The sequence below is a fragment of the Ambystoma mexicanum genome, chromosome 11 (assembly GCF_040938575.1).
Source record: "Ambystoma mexicanum isolate Mex_15411 chromosome 11, UKY_AmexF1_1, whole genome shotgun sequence".
In the NCBI taxonomy this organism is placed as follows: domain Eukaryota; kingdom Metazoa; phylum Chordata; class Amphibia; order Caudata; family Ambystomatidae; genus Ambystoma; species Ambystoma mexicanum.
The window spans coordinates 78,454,905-78,472,316 of record NC_090934.1 but is presented as its reverse complement, the minus strand read 5'-3'; the positions used below and the strand labels follow the sequence as shown (position 1 = coordinate 78,472,316).

General features: G+C 44.5%; 1 protein-coding gene across 7 annotated transcripts in view; it reads left to right on the top strand.

Moving 5' to 3' along the window:
* DLGAP3 (DLG associated protein 3) overlaps nucleotides 1-17,412 on the top strand; it is a 1,860,282-nt gene that overhangs the window by 1,569,019 nt on the left and 273,851 nt on the right. For 5 of the 7 annotated variants that reach the window (XM_069622569.1, XM_069622570.1, XM_069622573.1 and 2 more), the window contains one exon: nucleotides 4,774-5,008. In XM_069622569.1, coding sequence (XP_069478670.1) covers nucleotides 4,774-5,008 — 235 coding nt within the window. Of the gene's footprint in view, nucleotides 1-4,773; nucleotides 5,009-15,956; nucleotides 17,173-17,412 lie in introns of those variants that run through there. The other 2 variants (XM_069622572.1, XM_069622574.1) reach the window with 1 other exon arrangement.

Here is a 17,412-nt window from a genome sequence, read left to right as displayed (position 1 = left end):
CTAGGACCTTACTAAAAACACAATGCTAAAAGAAATTAATATGGGCAGATCACAGTACTAAAAGAAATAAATTAATTCCTAGCAGATATAACTCCTCAAAATGTTTTCTCTGCTTCCCTAACCTATCCTCCCCCTATAATTACCCTAATAATAATAATGATAATTCTCCTACACACCGTATGACTTCAGACTCCTCCCCCCCTATGCCCTCCTCAGCCACTCACGGAGCTAGCCGTGGGTATACTGCATGTGCCCACCAGTCATTTTCCGCAGTTCTCTGAGTAAATGTGAGAAAGTGAAGTTTGGCAATATCTAGTGTGTCTGTGTCTATATCTAGCATTCTAGCTCTTTATACATCTCAAAACATAATATTAAGCCAACTAACATAATGCCTTGCAACCACAAGCAATGGATGACATTCACCCTTCTTTCAGGCGTCGAAGTACCGGCAATAAGACTGAAAATATGGCACCATTTACTCCCAAACAGAGCATTTACTCCCATGATATGACCCAAATCGAGATGTTATTGGTGGGATATCTTACATTAGAATTTTCAAGAGAATTGTCACACACAGCTGCTTGTGCCACGCGTCTTAATAACAGCCTACTGGCATACTGCGCACTTCCCCGACCCATGCAGAGCCCTGTCTGGCCAAAGAGTCCCATACCATCTTCAGGGTTACATGTAATTACAAATAGTGAATGAACTGATACTGCGGTAACAAAACATTGATTTCTTTTAGTTATAATTGGGGGGCCCGCTCCCCCCCAAACTCCCTGTTTCCCCACATTTTTATTCCCACCCCACACACTTTATATCCCCTTAGCCACACCCACCATATATTTATGTTTTGGTATTTTTTCATTCGGTTTTCCTTATTTCGATATAATCACTGCATACCCATCTTCAGCTATATTGATGCATGGTGATATGAATGTCCTGATGAACTAGCGGTTTGTAATAGGTGTTAGAATCAAAACTGGAGAAGAGCCTCACTTTCACAAATCATGTGCAGATCAATGACAGATGCCATATAAACACACTTTCCATAGATAGTTCCCTTTGTTACTTGAAATCCATTTTCTCTAGTTATACCAAGAGTGGCAGGTGATCTACTGAGAAAGCAGGAGGTGTGGCAGGGTAAGTCGCAAGAGATTGGGAGAGGGGGGAGGCATGGCATATTGGAAGAAACAGAGGAACTTACTAGTGTGATGGTGGGAGGGCAGGATGCATGGTATGAAGCTACTTTAGAAGCAAGGGCAATTGTCTACTGGGTGCAAAGGAGAAGTGATCCATATGAGGGGTAGAGGGATAAACTGGTGGGAGGACAGCAGAAAGGACAATAATCATTATTTGTATTACTAGTATTATTCTTCTTAATAATAATATTGATACCTACATTGATAATAGGTGTTAGTATTTCCTCACTCAACATAGTTATTGATCTCAGAAGGAGTGATTGGCCTCGCTAAGATTCAAACATGTGTCAACCAGATATCAGAGGCAAACAATTAACGTGTTATGCTATCATAAGGTCCACAAGAAACATTATGAGGGGGCAGAGGTATAGACAGACGACGGGAAGATTTATCTACTAAGCACAGGAGGAAGGTCCTACTGCGGAAAGGAGTTGTTTTCTAGTGGGAAGGTAAGAGGACTGGTGCAAAAAGCTCAGTTGGCGCTGCCTTGCAAGAGGACAAAGGAAAAGGTATACTCAGAGGGTAGGCAGAGCAATTTAGGAGGTGGCTAGGGGGTAGGGCAGTCGAAGGGGAGGTACAGTGGGGGTATACTATGATAGTCTAGTGCAAGTTCAAGAGAGATTACTGTCGGTGCAGTAGGGTCATCTGGAAAAGGCCAGGGGCCTAGTTGGGTTGCACTTTCTAGTGGGAGGCCAGGAAGTCTAGTACGGGTACAGTAGGCTAATCCATTACGAAACCAGGAGGCCTTATGTGGGTACAATAGGGTAGTCCAGTAGGAAGGGTGGAGGCCTGATGGGGGTACAACACGATAGCCCAGTGTTGGGTTTTACTTACTCTGGTCTTTCCCTGATATGTGTGTTTGAGTTTAGAGTGTTCAGTATGGAGTGTTGGCTGTGGAATGTTATTGGGTGAAACTGCTTTCATTCCATAAGAGATCAGTTGGAACTGAAACCTAAGAGCAGGGGGACCGGTGGATGTCTCTCTGGTTAAGTACTTGTCCTGACTACCTGATGTATGTAGGAACGAATGGTTACTCATGTCAGGGGTGAATAGTTGGTGTCTTGTGTGGTGTGGGTTGGAATACCCGGTTGAGCATATGGTTGCTCAGTTTTCTTATTGTGGTGTGGGTTTTGAATACCCGGTCGAGCATATGGTTGCTCAGTTTTGGTACCTATTGTAGTGTGGGTTTTGAAAACCCGGTTGAGCATATGGTTGCTCAGTTTTGGTACTTAGTGTGGTGTGGGTTTAATACCCGGTTGAGCATATGGTTGCTCAGTTTTCTTATTGTGGTGTGGGTTTTGAATACCCGGTCGAGCATATGGTTGCTCAGTTTTGGTACCTATTGTAGTGTGGGTTTTGAAAACCCGGTTTAGCATATGGTTGCTCAGTGTTAGTACTATTGTGATGTGGGTTTTATTACCCGATAGAGCATATGGTTGCTCAGTTTAGGTACTATTGTGGTGTGGGTTTTGAATACCCGAGTGAGCATATGGTTGCTCAGTTTTGGTACTTAGTGTGGTGAGGGTTTAATACCCGGTTGAGCATATAGTTGCTCATTGTTTGGTACCTATTGTGGTGAGGGTACCGATGCCCGGTGGAGCATATGGTTGCTCAAGTATTGTACCAACTTTTGGTTGGTGCCATTCACAGTGGTATGTGGTGCCGATGTTATCGTTTGGTGCCATAAAGTGATTTGTAAGTGTTGCTTTAGGCGGTCAGTGGGGTAGAACCCTGTTTGTTTGTGTTTTGGCACAACCAGTTGTTGGTGGATGATGAAGTAGGGTACAGTAGTGATGTATAATTGGAGTAAGAATTGCGCTAGAAGGTGGGCTGGTCCCCGAAGGTTAGTTCCATAATAGGCCTGTTATGGTACTGGTGATAGTTCAGGAGTGGTGTGGCTTCTTGTAGCTACTACAAAGGTCTCTGTAAGGTAATAGCTTGGTTGTTTGGATGGGCACATTTTAGGAGGATGTTTGTGGATTGTTTTCTCTAAGTGTTTAACTCCAAATTGCATAGTTTCACCATCCCTCTGCCTTCCCATCATTTCATTGTTATGTAAGGGGGGAGATGTGTTGGGTTTTACTTACTCTGGTCTTTCCCTGATATGTGTGTTTGAGTTTAGAGTGTTCAGTATGGAGTGTTGGCTGTGGAATGTTATTGGGTGAAACTGCTTTCATTCCATAAGAGATCAGTTGGAACTGAAACCTAAGAGCAGGGGGACCGGTGGATGTCTCTCTGGTTAAGTACTTGTCCTGACTACCTGATGTATGTTCCTGTTGTGTTTCCTGTAACCACGAACCCAGTAAAGCAGTCCATGTTACCTGAGGCTCCCGTGTATTTGTGCTGATCTCATAACCCCAAAACATAACACCCAGCTGGAGGCTAGGTGGTCTACTGTGTGGTCAAGATGGAAGCCAGGGGATAAATGGGGGTTCAGTAGGGTACTCCAGCATGAAGCCTCAAGGTCTAGTGGAGGTACAGTGGGTAGTCCAGTGGGAGGCCAGATTGTTTAATGGTAGGGGAGCAAGGTATTTTTGCTGGAAGCCAGGGGGTCTAGTTAAGGCTGAATATGTTTATGTTTATTATTATTATTAGTATTATGGTAATCTAGTGAGTGGGCAGAAGGTCTATTGGGGGTACAAGTAGGGTAGACCAGTGGGAGGCCAAAAGATCTAGTGAGGGATCTCCAGGTGGAGGCCAGGAGGTGTAATCAGGGTACTTATGTGTCTTCCGGCAGAAGACCTTGCTGTCAAGTGGGTGTAAAATGGGTTACTCAAGTGGGGAGGCTAGGCAGTCAACTGAGAGTAAGGAACGAGCACTTTATTCAAAGTAATTCACATCACTGTAGTGTAGTCCAGTGAAAAGACTATTGTCTAGTGGAGGTGTAGGAGGGTATTCTGGTGGGATGCCAGGAGATCTAATGGGAGTACAGTAGGCCAGTCCAGTGGAGGGCCTTGAAGTCTGGTGGGGGTACAATAAGTAATGTGGTGGACGGTCAGGAAAAAAGGACATCTAGTGTGGGTTGAGTCGGGCTGTCCAGTTGAAGGGCAGGGTATGTAGTTGGGGTACAGAAGAGTAGACCATTTGGAGTGCATGAGGTCTAGTGAGGGTACAATAGGGTAATCCAGTGGGTGGTCAGGAGGTGTGGACTAGTGGAAGGATAAGGAAGTATTTGAGTTGCGTGAGGACAGGAATGGGTTACTAGGAGGATGTTATCTGTGTCCTACTAAAAGTGCAGGATAATAAAGCTATCTGAATAGTGCTCTAATAAAAAAGAGTTTGGGGCAAGGCTAGAAGTGGAGCTTAAGTAGAATAGTAAGAAATGTGGCTGCATAGCTAAGGCATTGGGTTGGAGTCAGTCAGTTGTTGGTTGAACTGCCTGTTTACCTAATATCCATTATGAGAGATGAAAAAAGGGTTCCTCTCTTGCAGCAGACTCATTCACTTAGCTGCAAATTAAAACTGTATATAAATGCTTTCATAGGCTCATCAATCTTCACTCATACTGTAGTCCCCTTCGGCCTACTCATTAAAGCCAACACTCCACGGCCATATCCTTTTTCTTTTCCAGATAAGCGACGAGCTGAACCATCAGTTTGAGTCGGTGTGTGAGTCAGTGTTCGGTGAGGTGGAGTCGCAGGCCGTGGAAGCCCTAGACCTCCCAGGGTGCTTTCGTATGCGCAGCCATAGCTACCTCCGTGCCATCCAGGCTGGCTGCTCACAGGATGACGACTGCATCTCTGTCTTCTCCATTACCGCCCCACCTGGACCGGCCTTGTCCAGCAGCATCCTCAAGCCTGGCGCCTGTGAGTAATGCATCACTCTGTTGGGGTCAAACATTCACTGCAGCCTACTAGTAGTCTCTGCAAATCAAGGTTTGCTGGTGCCAGGCTTTGTTCGCTCGTCTCACAATCGCATTATGTGTGTCTTCTCCTCTACTTTCTCCATCACTAGCTCTTAAATAGAGCTTTTGACCACTGCACCACCCTCTTGGGGTGAAATAGTGAACGCTGCCTACTGGTAGTCTGTGCATCTAGGGGCCTGCTTCTGTCTGCCTCTGTTAGTTCAATCTTCACAGTGACATAAGCCATTTCATCTTTTCCTTTCTCGATCATTTTCTTATATATGTGTCATGGCACCGTCACTTTGCACCGAACATCTGTCCAATTATCCTTATCCATCACTTTGATTCGCTGGCCTTGAGCAGGCATCTATTGATTCATTCACCTCACCTCACCTCACTCGCTGTAGTTTTGTTTCTCCACTCTGTTTCTATCTTGCGTTTATGTCCTTTATGTTTTTCATCTCCATTGCTTCATGACCTCCCTCCCCTTCTGCACCCTATCAATTTCTATGGCTACCTCCATCTAGTTCTCCCTCCCCTCTCTCCATCTCCTGCTTCACCACCCTGTATCTCCCACTCAAAATATGTATTTCCTTCCATACCCCCTGATCTCTCTCATACTCTACTACATATGTCAGCCTCTTTAATTCTCTTGTTCTTTGTTTCATTTTTCTTCTTTCTACGGCTGTCGTTCCTCTGTCTCTCCTTCTGTCTTTCAGTCTTTCATCTATCGGTATCTGGTCATAGCATCGAATTCCAAACCTTCGAATGCCATACCATAGAAAAGAAAGCATAGAAGAAAAAGCATCAAATGCATTTTTTTTAAATGGTAAAGGATTTAGTTTAATTTTAATGGGTAAAAGGGCAGTTGGAGGGAACCCCCCATTAAAAAAACTTATTTTTTTTAAATGCATTCAATGCTTTTTTTCGATGCATTATTTTCTATGGTATGGCATTCGACGGTTTGGCATTCGCTGCAATGACTAGGAAACTCATTATCTCTCTCTTTCCATCTCTCTTTGCGTCTTTTTCTTTCTTTATCTCTCACATGATTCTTTTCTTCTCTCTTTCTGTCTTTTTAGTTCTTGATCTCTCGTGTTTCCTTCTTTCCTTCTCTCTTGCCTTTATCACCTTCTAATCAATCTAGATGTCTTCCTTTTCTAGCTTTCTGTCCCTCCTCCCTCCCATTGTACCTTCACTATCCTCATGGGTGTGAGCACCGCTCCACCACGCTGATACCCGCCCATCCATCATTCTGCTCCCAGTATGCTTAGCCCATGCTCATCCCTCAGAAGACATTTGCATGCTTTCCCATCGAATCCAGACTTCATTTATCACAGAGGCACCGCTCTTTCTGAGCCTCTGTCAGCCTTTGATTCACCTTCCATTTATCTCTTTGTGTACTGGCATGGGGGGTTGGTATGGGCGACACAAATGGAATAATGAAGCGGTGCCGGTACTGTAGTCGAGTTTTCTGCAAGTCAGAAATGATAAACTTCTTGTACTGATCGGAACTGATAAAGGTGCACGAAATCTATTTGCCAGCAGGATAATAAAAAGCATACCATTGGTGAAGAGGAAAGAGTTGGCTACCAGTGCTTAAACTTTACTGCCATGGCCTCTGTTGTTTACTGCATTATTGGAATTTGAGAAATGTTTTTGGGGTGGGTTGCTAAGTTCAAAATGAATGTGACATCACGTATAGAAACCACAGGAAAAAATGGTTTGCGCATGGCCAGGAACCTTGAGATGATAAACCTCAGTCTCCCTGCTCGATCGTTCACTGTTTGGAAGCTTACATCACAGACAGATCTATTCTGTTAATGATATTCATCGATCGATGTGCATTAGATGGAGGCAGTGGCGGGTATGATGACACTGCAGCTACAGGGTCAGCACGGTACTCATATCAGAAAACGATTCCCTTTTGTGGCTAATTATTACACCAGCTTACATATGACTATCATTTCCTCAAATTATAAATCTATGAAAGACAAGGGCAATCACACGTCTATCCAATAGCAATGACGCCGCTCTGCGCCAAGAAATACCAATCATAAGACCATTCCCTGAATTCCCTGATTACAAAGTGACTTCACTCAACCTATGTCACTGAGAACACAGCGCAAATGAATCCCAAGAAGGCAGGGAAAGTAAGGGTGCTGTGGGACCTGATACAAATACATACCAGACCATGAGTGAAGCAGGGGTGCCATGACCCCCAAATCACCTGCTAAGCAGTGCCTTGCCACAGATATTCCCACCAGGGGCCTGATATTGGAATGATGTAGGGCCTGTTGATCCATGTGCTTCTTCTGGGGGGTTGGGCAAAGTCTTGAAAGCCACATATGTGCTTGGTCCTAACTAGGTTTTCCACCTTAGATGTTTGTATGCTACAATGTGATGTCCTAATCTATTCATGAAATTAATTGCCAACATGGTATACAATCCATGACATCTCACACACGTATGTCCACGTATAAACCTGTGCGCGCTAAATTGAGCTTGATTGGGCTCTGTGCATGTAATTTCACTTGTGGCGTCCTTTCTGCATGGCCATCCTGAACCAGATGACAGGACCTTCGACTGAAACCTATTGATCGGAACACTTAGGGTCTCAGATACCACCAAACTGTATTACCGTTAGCGCCACTTGGTCCACCGGTATTACCGCCGGATTGCAAAGGCGTAGGCAGTTTAAATCCCCATTTTATTTTTGTTCATTGCACTCAATGAGGTATTTTCGTCAGAATTACTGCAGCGCCAATTCAGCTAAAATGTGGCAGAAAGCTGGTGGATTTAGCTCCAGCTCATACCTGGAGGCGAATCCTCCATCTTTCCACCAAAGACATAGTTGGGTGCTGCAGTAATGTGGTAGTGTACGGTAATACCACCTCATTTTACCCGCACTACCCAACTTGTAATGAGCTTCTAATGTCAACACTGGAGTTTGGCAACAGTGGAAACAGTGATCAGCTAATGTGGAAGAATTAGTAGAAAGGGTTGCTAGGCAGTCATTTATCAGAGACCAACTGCTCTTCTCAAAAGTCTATGCCATCCCAAAACAAATTCACAGTATAGCAGCGTAGGTCCCTACTTCCCTGCAGATTATCGGCAAAGCTTTTATTGGTCGTTTTCATTTGGGTATGACCCTAAAGTCCCACCTTTAATGTCTGGGCAAGATACTCCCAAAAAGGGTGGAGTGAAACAGAGACCTAAGGGAGAATCCCCCGACCAACTTCTATAATTCAGTTTGTGTCAAATGGTGCACATTGACCCATGGCCAGCAATGTGCTGCAGAACCTGCAGAATTGGCCTTGAGGGTAAGGAGACTCTGTGCAAGTATGGAATGCTTTGATCTCACATGCAGAGTGGCATAGAGGCCTTTGGTTGGCTTGTGCTAAACCATCCTTTGCACCCTAGCTTTGGAACATACAACACTACCAAAATAGGGACGCTTCCATACCACTAAATTGGGAAATGTCCTTGCCAGTAATTACCCTGGGCCCAACGTATAATGATTTTGCCCACAATTTCACTCTGTTTCGAAACAGCAATCAGGCATTGAAAGTCAAGGTAGCTCTGACTTCCTCAAACTAAGATTAAGCAATCCTTACAGGCTCTAGATGAGAAAGCGGAATCTAAGAGCAGACCATTGCGTTGTCACAACACAGTTGCACAATGCATGAACACGTGCTCTTGGCGTGGTGATCCCTACATGTTTACTGGCTTCCATCTGATCTGCGCTCATGGAAAATTCCTGCTCCATTGCTAGTACATGTATTTACAGATCGCCTACAAGTGTCAAATAGGACCACTCATTTGAAGAACCATGCAAAACGAATTCGTTTAGCAATATGCCGAACACCATGAAGGGTTAAGATAGGAAGCCAGACTTTAGGGACCTGTGAGTTCAGCACTTGGACATACAAGGATGGTTGGTAGTACAGAAAATCAGGCACAGCTAATAGCAGGACTCAGAAAGTCAGACAAAGGCGTAAGTGGGCTGAAATCTAGGGCACACATAGGAGTATGGAAAATGTGACAAATGTTGAAGGGAAACAAGAAATCAGACGCCTAGCGGCAGGGTGCAGGTCAGAAAACCAGTAAAACGGGAAGGGCAAAAAGTGCACAGAAGTAAGGATTAAGAAATCAGGCCCACCAGAAGGCGAGTGAGAGGAAATAGGAAACAGGGAATGGAACATACAATATGACAAGTGGGACCAGTGGGTGGAACTGGAACTAATACACACATGACTTTGATTTATAAGTGCTGGGGCAATGTGTAACGGAGCAACAGAGTTTGAGTTTGTCCTACGGGAAAGTACCATTGGAAACAAAAAGCAAGGCAGCTAATACGAATACAAAGAGAAGCTTCCATGTAAAAATCATGTAATGGAAACATACTTCCACACCAATATTTTTAATTGTAAGGTCAAAATGGCCTGGGACTGTAACGGTTAGTATTCATATGCCTTTTTTTGTGTTTCCCAACAGTAGAAAAAGCCCAACAATAATAGTCAACAGTGGAGTGGTTTGAGGATTGTTGTACAAAGATGTATACTATTCTGATAAGAAAATGAGGCGTACAAAGTGTGAAACTTCATTAAATCAAGGGGCGCCTAAAGAGTGTTTAAAAGTGAGACGTCTGATTTAGATTCACACTCACTGAGTGAGTCTTGCAGTGCCTGTTTTAGTTCCTTCAAAGAAAGTTACACTTGTAGGGCATATATGAGATACTAGCCCTGCTGTTCGTGGGGTGAGAGTCCCTTTCCCCCTGAATGCGTTCGCATCAGATGGCAAAAGGTCCAGCTCACAAAGCCTGGGGACAGACACCTGAATTGCTTGCTCCTTGTTCCCACTTCTCCTCTGACTCTGTGAGTGACGCACTAGTCACCTGCCACACCTTAATTAACACAGGTGAAGCATGACACAGCCTTGTTGTGGTGTGATGGCTACCGAAGCTGCACTGTTCATACTGTTGCCTTTCTCCCATTTCACTGCATCCTTTGTCATTTTGCTGCATTTGCCTATCACTGTTACTCTCTGCATGTGAAGATATGATCTGTCTTTTCTTTGGAATTGCTTCTAATGCTGCATTCTGGCCTGTTTTAAGTTTCTTTCTTAAATTGGCAGAATTTGCTCAGGCTTATTACTTACTTAACTGTGCTCTTTGTTCTCCTGCACTATTCTCACCATTTTGAAAGCTGTGTTTTGGAGGGTGCCTGTGCGTTTATCATAAGCACATACTACAGACTGCCAACAAAGTGTGCTTGTACATTTTTTCTTAAAAGTGAGGAGGAGGGGGGTCTTACCAAAAAAAATAATTTCCCAAATAGGCTACACTGCTGTGCAGCATTACGACGGCTCAGGATAACGGCCAGCAATACTCATGGCGCTGCAGAAATGTATTTCAATATTTCAATCTATTTTCACCAGCAATGCTTTGTGAGTGATCATTTTGTAATTCACAATTTCAAATAAAGCTCAGCCCAACAATCCTCAAAATGCATAGCTTCAAGGGACAAACATTTTGAAAGTAAGCCCAGCTCAGCAGTCCTAAAAATATACTTCATGGAGGAGACGTTTAAAACTAAGCACAGCTACGATATCTTAAAAATGTACAGCTAGAGGGTTAAGGTATTTCACACTAAACACAGGCTAATAATATTGAATATGTACAGAAGAAGGTTAAGACATTCCAAACTAATCATAACCCAAAAACGTGGCCTAAAGAGTATTCGTCAGGAAAATGTCCAACTAAGCACCACCCACTAACCATCAAAAAGTACAGTAACAAGGAAAAGACTTTTCAAACTAAGTAACAGCCACTAATCATAAAAATGTACCATAAAATGAATAAGGCATTGAAAACTAAGTACTACATAAGAATCCTACAAATGAACTAGGTGATATTTCAAACTAAGCATTGGCCAACAATCCTACAAATGTACTATTAAAATGTTAAGAATTGTCAAATGCCAGATTAAGTAACACCCATCAATCCTCAAACTTAGTATAAACAAGTTTAGACAGTTCCAACTAAGCACTTAACAATCCTAAAAACACAATCCTAAAAATATACTGCAAGAAGGTTAGAAAATTGCAAACTAAGGACCACCAAACAATCCTAAACATGTACTGCAGGAACATTAAGACATTTCAAACTCAGCACCATTCAAAATCCTAAAAATGTATGACTGGAAGTTCAATATAGTACAAACTAAGCACCGCCCAGCAATCCTCAAAATGTTTTGCACAAAGGTTACAATATTTCAAATCAAGGACTGCCTAGCAATCCTAAAATGCATTGCTAGAAAGTTAATACACTTCAATGTGATCACTGCCCAAATACCCCAATAAAGTGAAGCAGGAAGTTTCTGACATTTGCATATATCAAAGCATGCTTGTGAACCTAGAATAGTTGCCATCTGCAGTGCATAACCGAGAATTTAGAACTACCTTTGAGTGCTTATCACGTATTTTTAACAAACTTGCAGTGTCAATCCTCGAAACAATAAAAAAAGCACAGAGACAGAACAGAGCCCTCTCACATTGACAGGCACTTGATCATAAGCAACATACCTTCAAGGATTGACAAGAAGTATTTCTTTTTTAGTCGATTAAACCGTATTCTAATTTATGTGCAACCAGAAATCAGATATAGCATAGGATGAAGAAATATTTCTTGCAAAAATAGAACACTAGAGTTCTCTTTTTCAGGTGAATTAAAACACTTTTTGTGTGAAAATTCACTCTCTTTGTGCAACCCTGCGAAGCAATGTGCAGTGCTCCACCAGGACCCACAGAATACCGATTCGGCCACCCCTAATGAATTACACAATGTATATGCTGCACCAATTGAATATCCAGTATAACCTCTATAACTTGCACCAAGTGAGTAACCTGTAACAGCGCCACAACGCCTCCGGGCCGCTGTGCGCTTTATAAATCTAAATAAATAAATACATTCTTCTAAGAAATATGTGGAACCATTTAAATTTTCTTTACTGGCATGCCTTTGAGGATCCCTAGTTTTCTGGGCAGGAGCTAAACATCTGTATAATTTTCAAATACAAACAGATATTAATAAATATATTCAAAAACTTAAATATCTTTATTTACTTTTACAAATCCCTTTAATGATGTAGAGACTTCAATTTCACAAAAGTGTACATTTTCGAGATAAACTAAACAAGGCTAGTTTGGAGACGTGGCTCAAGGGCTGAACCGACTTGTTGGGCTCCTTGGCATGCACAGAAGCACCAGATGTGTGTGATTTTCAGAATTCTGCTTATTTATTGAAGTCTATGCAAAAAGAACGAGCATACTCGTCCTTGGCACTTAAGGGGTTAAAAGATCCCTGTTGCCTATTCCATATACTGAACAAACATAAAAAATGCTACTGACTATTGCACCAGCAGAATTTTCAGCAGTTCACACAGGGCATTTTAAAATGCATCTTATTTGAAAAGTGCAAATCTAGTGCACAACTCCCCAAAGCCCCCCTAATTACGTGTACAACTGGGTGAATGTCCAATCATCCACTCCAATTTGCAATTGGCCATTCAGAAACTAGGTCTTCATCACCTATATATCCGAAGGGCTACCTGTATGATATGAACATTGATTAAGGTAGCCCAGGCCAAAATGATCACCACACTTAACACATACATTAACTAGAAACTCACAGCACGTCATGAATTAGCACTGGCTGGAAAGGGGAACATAAGACGTAGAAACTTTACAGGAAAGCCTGAGATCTGAACTACGTCCTTTAAGCTTTGATCCAGGCACATTTTTAATTTGTTTTGGAAAAAGGCGCAGAATCGAGATCCCTCTATGCCATTTGACTGGAGGTCGTAGGAGGTACATGGAATTGCACCCCCAAAGCACCTTATGAAAGACCCTAATGTGTGATGAGAGTTTCAGATATTGAGATGAAAGTGTAAGCAGGAAGCTTCATTGTCAGAAATTCATCCAGTGCGCAGCCGCAACATTTGGTTTCCGTACAATTTAACAAAGGGGTTCCTTTGGGTTAATTTTCACTTCAACAGAAAGCTCACTTTGACATGGCATACAATACATTCAGCACTAAACAATGCCATAACATCCACTGGTCTAGCCAATGTCGCTGTCGCTCAGTAACTCAATTTAATGACACCTCAATGTAGTCTCAAGTCTAAGCATGTTTCCTGAAGCGCAGCTGACTGTACAATAGTGAGGTCAATGGTGGAGAGTTATTTGGAAAAAGGGCTGATTTGGCTATTTTAAGCTCAATAACACATATCCGACAGCCTATGTACATTGGCGGGCAAACTGGATATGAGATGTCAGCCAAGACTGCATGGGTCTGGTGTCACTGTTGCTGATGGACTGTTGTTCACATAGTAGAGAACAAACATAATTTGATATACAATGTTAAAATGTGCCTTGCCATCTGAAGACTAGTATGTGTTATTAGAGTTCAATGGTTTACCGTACATTTGCAAGAAGTCGGGAGCAATTCTCTGGCAGAACAAAGAACTGCGATATGTGTGCATTGTGTTTGCATGACTGAAAGCAACACATCATGTTTATGCATGTCCCCTCTGTGCTGTATGCGTGCCCCTTCCACCCTCAACTGTTCCGCTGCATGAGCAAGTCCGCGTGTGGGCTTGGTCATGATTTCACATCATTCACATCGTCAACGTTTCCCCTTGTGCGCTCTCCTGCATGCAGAGAACAAGTCCTTGTGAGCTGTAAAAGGAAAGGTAACACTGAGCAAGGAAGCTGTAACACACAACAAGTCCCTACAATGTAACCTGTTAATGGCCTGGAGGAGGCATCCTGAAAGGCAAATTATAATGGGTGCTAGAGACAAAGGGAATTCAATTGAGCAAACACAAGGGGAATGCTGCAGGGGAGATGCAAGAAAGACAATACACAGATGTGGTCAGTGAAGGCAGACATACGGCACCACCTCTCAAAGGCAAAGCACCCCTTTAACCCACCAATAGCAAGTGGATGAAATTGCCAGGTTCCCCAGACATTTAAAAGAACTCTGAACCCAATCAAGATCTGCTCTATGACGGCTGAGTGCCGTTTTTGTCCAACTATTGACCCAACATCCTCACTCCCCCACCATCTGCGTCTCACCACCAGGTAGTCTTGGCATATAAGACAGTTGACTTTTCGTCCAACATCTAGAAGTAATTTCTTCCTGTTTCTTGTACGTGTCTCAGAAGCCGATATCACCTGGGCGGTCATTGCCCCTGGCATGAAACACAATAGGCAAAACATTTTGACAAGTTTGAGACTCTCAGCCTCCGTTTTTGCTGATACCATTTAAATCGCCTTGTGAGTCAGAAGCCATTAAAACTGGCTCTGCGCGTCTAAAAAAAATCCCAAGCAGTAAAAACAGCTGTGGACACAGATCCAGAGGAGACCCAACTGCCTCGGCTATCCAGCACCTAGCATCGAGCGCCACAAGCGTAAAGTGGGGGGACCTTCGACGGACCGTAAAGAGGACGTTCTCCCACAAGGGCTGCCGTCACGGGTGCAGATGGAGGCGCCAGCCTCGGACATCTCTCACAATCCCTAAAGAGGCCTCTCTACTCTTGCATATGCCGTCCCTGAGCACGAGCTGGAAGGCATCGATGCATAACCAGGTAAGCTCAAAGGACTTACTAATGATGATGATGCTTTGTTATTAACACCACACCTGCCATTTTACACCTCATGGGGATGGTTTAAGCTTAGAATGGGTTTGCAATGCTCCATAGTCCTGCCTGGAATTTAGCTTGTATGTACAGTAATTCATCCATTGCAATGTGTGGATTACATGCATGTCACCTGTCTGAATTATGTGATGCATTTAAGCTTCCATCGCTCAGTAATGTTCAGTGTGCACTGCTAGCATGGTCTCTTCGTTGTGTTAATGAGGTTTCCTCCCCGCTACTGCAAGAACATCTAACCATGCGATGCCAGCCGCTCCATCAGACACCGTGACTCCAGGCAGCCCTCCTCTTTACCTTCTGCTGAAGGTTCTGCTTCCTCCAGACTCGAGGTCCATAGCCGAGGCCCCTCTGGAATCTGTGATCACAGCAGAGGCAAAAGGCAGAGCAGTTCAGGCCACCCCCACGGCGACACAGTGCTTGCAATGGAAAGCAAATGAACACGCGCAGGTACTCTCCGCCTCAAAGTGCCTGCTTCCCTGCCAGTAGGGCCGGTATTGTCCCATCGTGGCAGGCACACTGCTGAGAAATGCTGGTACTCGGAGCCTGACAGTACCTGCCCATTTAAAGCACTGCGGGGAAACTAGTCCACAGCAGGTGTGGCCCAGTGCAGCCCGATGCAACCGCAGCTCGTGACATTTCGGATGCCTGTTAGAAAGTTTGCAGAATGTCACAGAATATCACAAACAGCCAACGGCGACCACTCTTAAGGAAAATGAAACATGAGGGAACGGAAGTCGAAAAGCCCGACATCTTGCGGTATGCTGTGATATCATGTTGCACATTCTCTCACAGGAAGGTCGAAATGTCACGTACCACTCCCCGTAGCTACCTCACGCACCTGGTGCGCGCATGCTGTGGACTTGTTGCAAAACAACACACATTATACGGAACACACATATTCAATATGATGGCATATCTAGTAGGCCTTAAATCTGTTTGACAATTAATTAATATCATTCATAATAATAAAGTAATAATAGCAAAGAGAGTTTACAATGTTATCGCCATTCCCAAAATAGAGAATTCGAAAGATGCTAAGCGTATGACACCGAGGCTGGAGTGGTAGCAGAGGAGATGGGCAGCTCGAGTTGATATGCTCAATTATCACTAATATAAAGACAACGCTAATATATTGTGTCTGAAGATGCTGGCCACGAATACGTTTTAAAATGCGGTTTTTCTTTTCTGCAGCTTCATCATTGCCAGTCCAAAGGTCCCCTGCGAGGTCTGCGCTGTCCCCTCCCCAGAGAAGCGGAACTCTAGTCACCTACAGTACGACGTCTGTCGAGGGAGATACAGAGGACCAAGAAGTGGATGGACGCCGGTGTCAGGGGATGATTATCAACCCTTACTTGGACCCTTGGTCAGGCACCAAAGAGGAGGCTAGGATGTCCATTACTGTAGGGAGGCAGGTCAAGCAATCATTTAGGCGTGTTTCCCCAGGTCCTCTGGCCTCATCCTCAGAAGATCCCCTCTGCTACCTATCTGCCCATACTGGTTGGGGGGAAGAGAGTGACTCTGATATCCTTCCGTCGGACAGGGTGCCAGAGTCAGTTTGCTCTTCCCAGTCTGGAAGAGATGGGGGCAGTCAGCAAACAGACTTAGGGTCTTTGGCAGGGGGGATGGTGTGGCCTCTGTTACAAGATCACCGAAAGGATGATGATGGGGAGGATGACCAACAGTTGGAAAAGCAGTATGCCTCTTCTCAGCGCAGCGACTGCAGTGTTAACGAGTCTCTTGTATCGTCAGAATATCCTGATGGCGATCAGGGCTCGACTGCTGCAATGCACCGCAGGCTCGGGCGCCCTAGGGCAAAGGAGGACAGAAGAGCGCGCTGGAGGGCTAGTCTCCACCGCCTCTTGCAGCTGGAGAAGCTAAGAGATCAGTTGTACCGCCAAGAGTTGGCAATGAAGGAAGAAGAGATGACCCGACAGCGGGAAGAGAGGGCTAGGGACCGGGAACTACATTGTCAACTGCTGGGTGTCCTTGGTGACATCCGGGATGAACTGAGACGAAGGAGGCAGGAGAGGATAACTGCCCAGGAGAGCCACATCCCAGAAACTAGGGGGCCGCCCGGGGGAGCAGGCCCTTCTAGGCGAGCACGCGGTGGCCTAACCCGTCCACGGGGGACGCGTGTCTCTTCTATCTCAGCGACCCTCCCCTCCTCTTTTGCTCAGTTCTTTCTGCAAGATCCCAGGACAGGCTCTTCCATGCCAAGTACCATGGCCAGAGCCAGCACTGACACACCCACCTGGGCAGGGAGCAGACTTGCAGGTCCATTACGCCGAAGAGGTCATCCCCGCGGGCGACCACGGGTGCACCCAAAGCCAGTCATGGGAGATGCCCACGGGTAACTCTGAACCGGGTCTTTTTCATGAGTTTTAGAAAATAAATTGATTTGGTGAGACCTCCTTGACTTTGTGTGATGTTTATGCAGTGAGCTTGAGCTTCTGGATGTTATTGGTGGTTGTACACAGACCCTCAGATTGCTCTCCTCGGCATCTAACTGAGTTATTGTGGTGCGTCATCCCAGGGAGCGATGACTGCATGTGCTGTACGCCCCAACTTAATCTCCCTCAAAACTATAGGAAAGCACAACCTATGTACTGTTAATATGACTTTCTGTGCCCTTCCATTGAACTCAAAA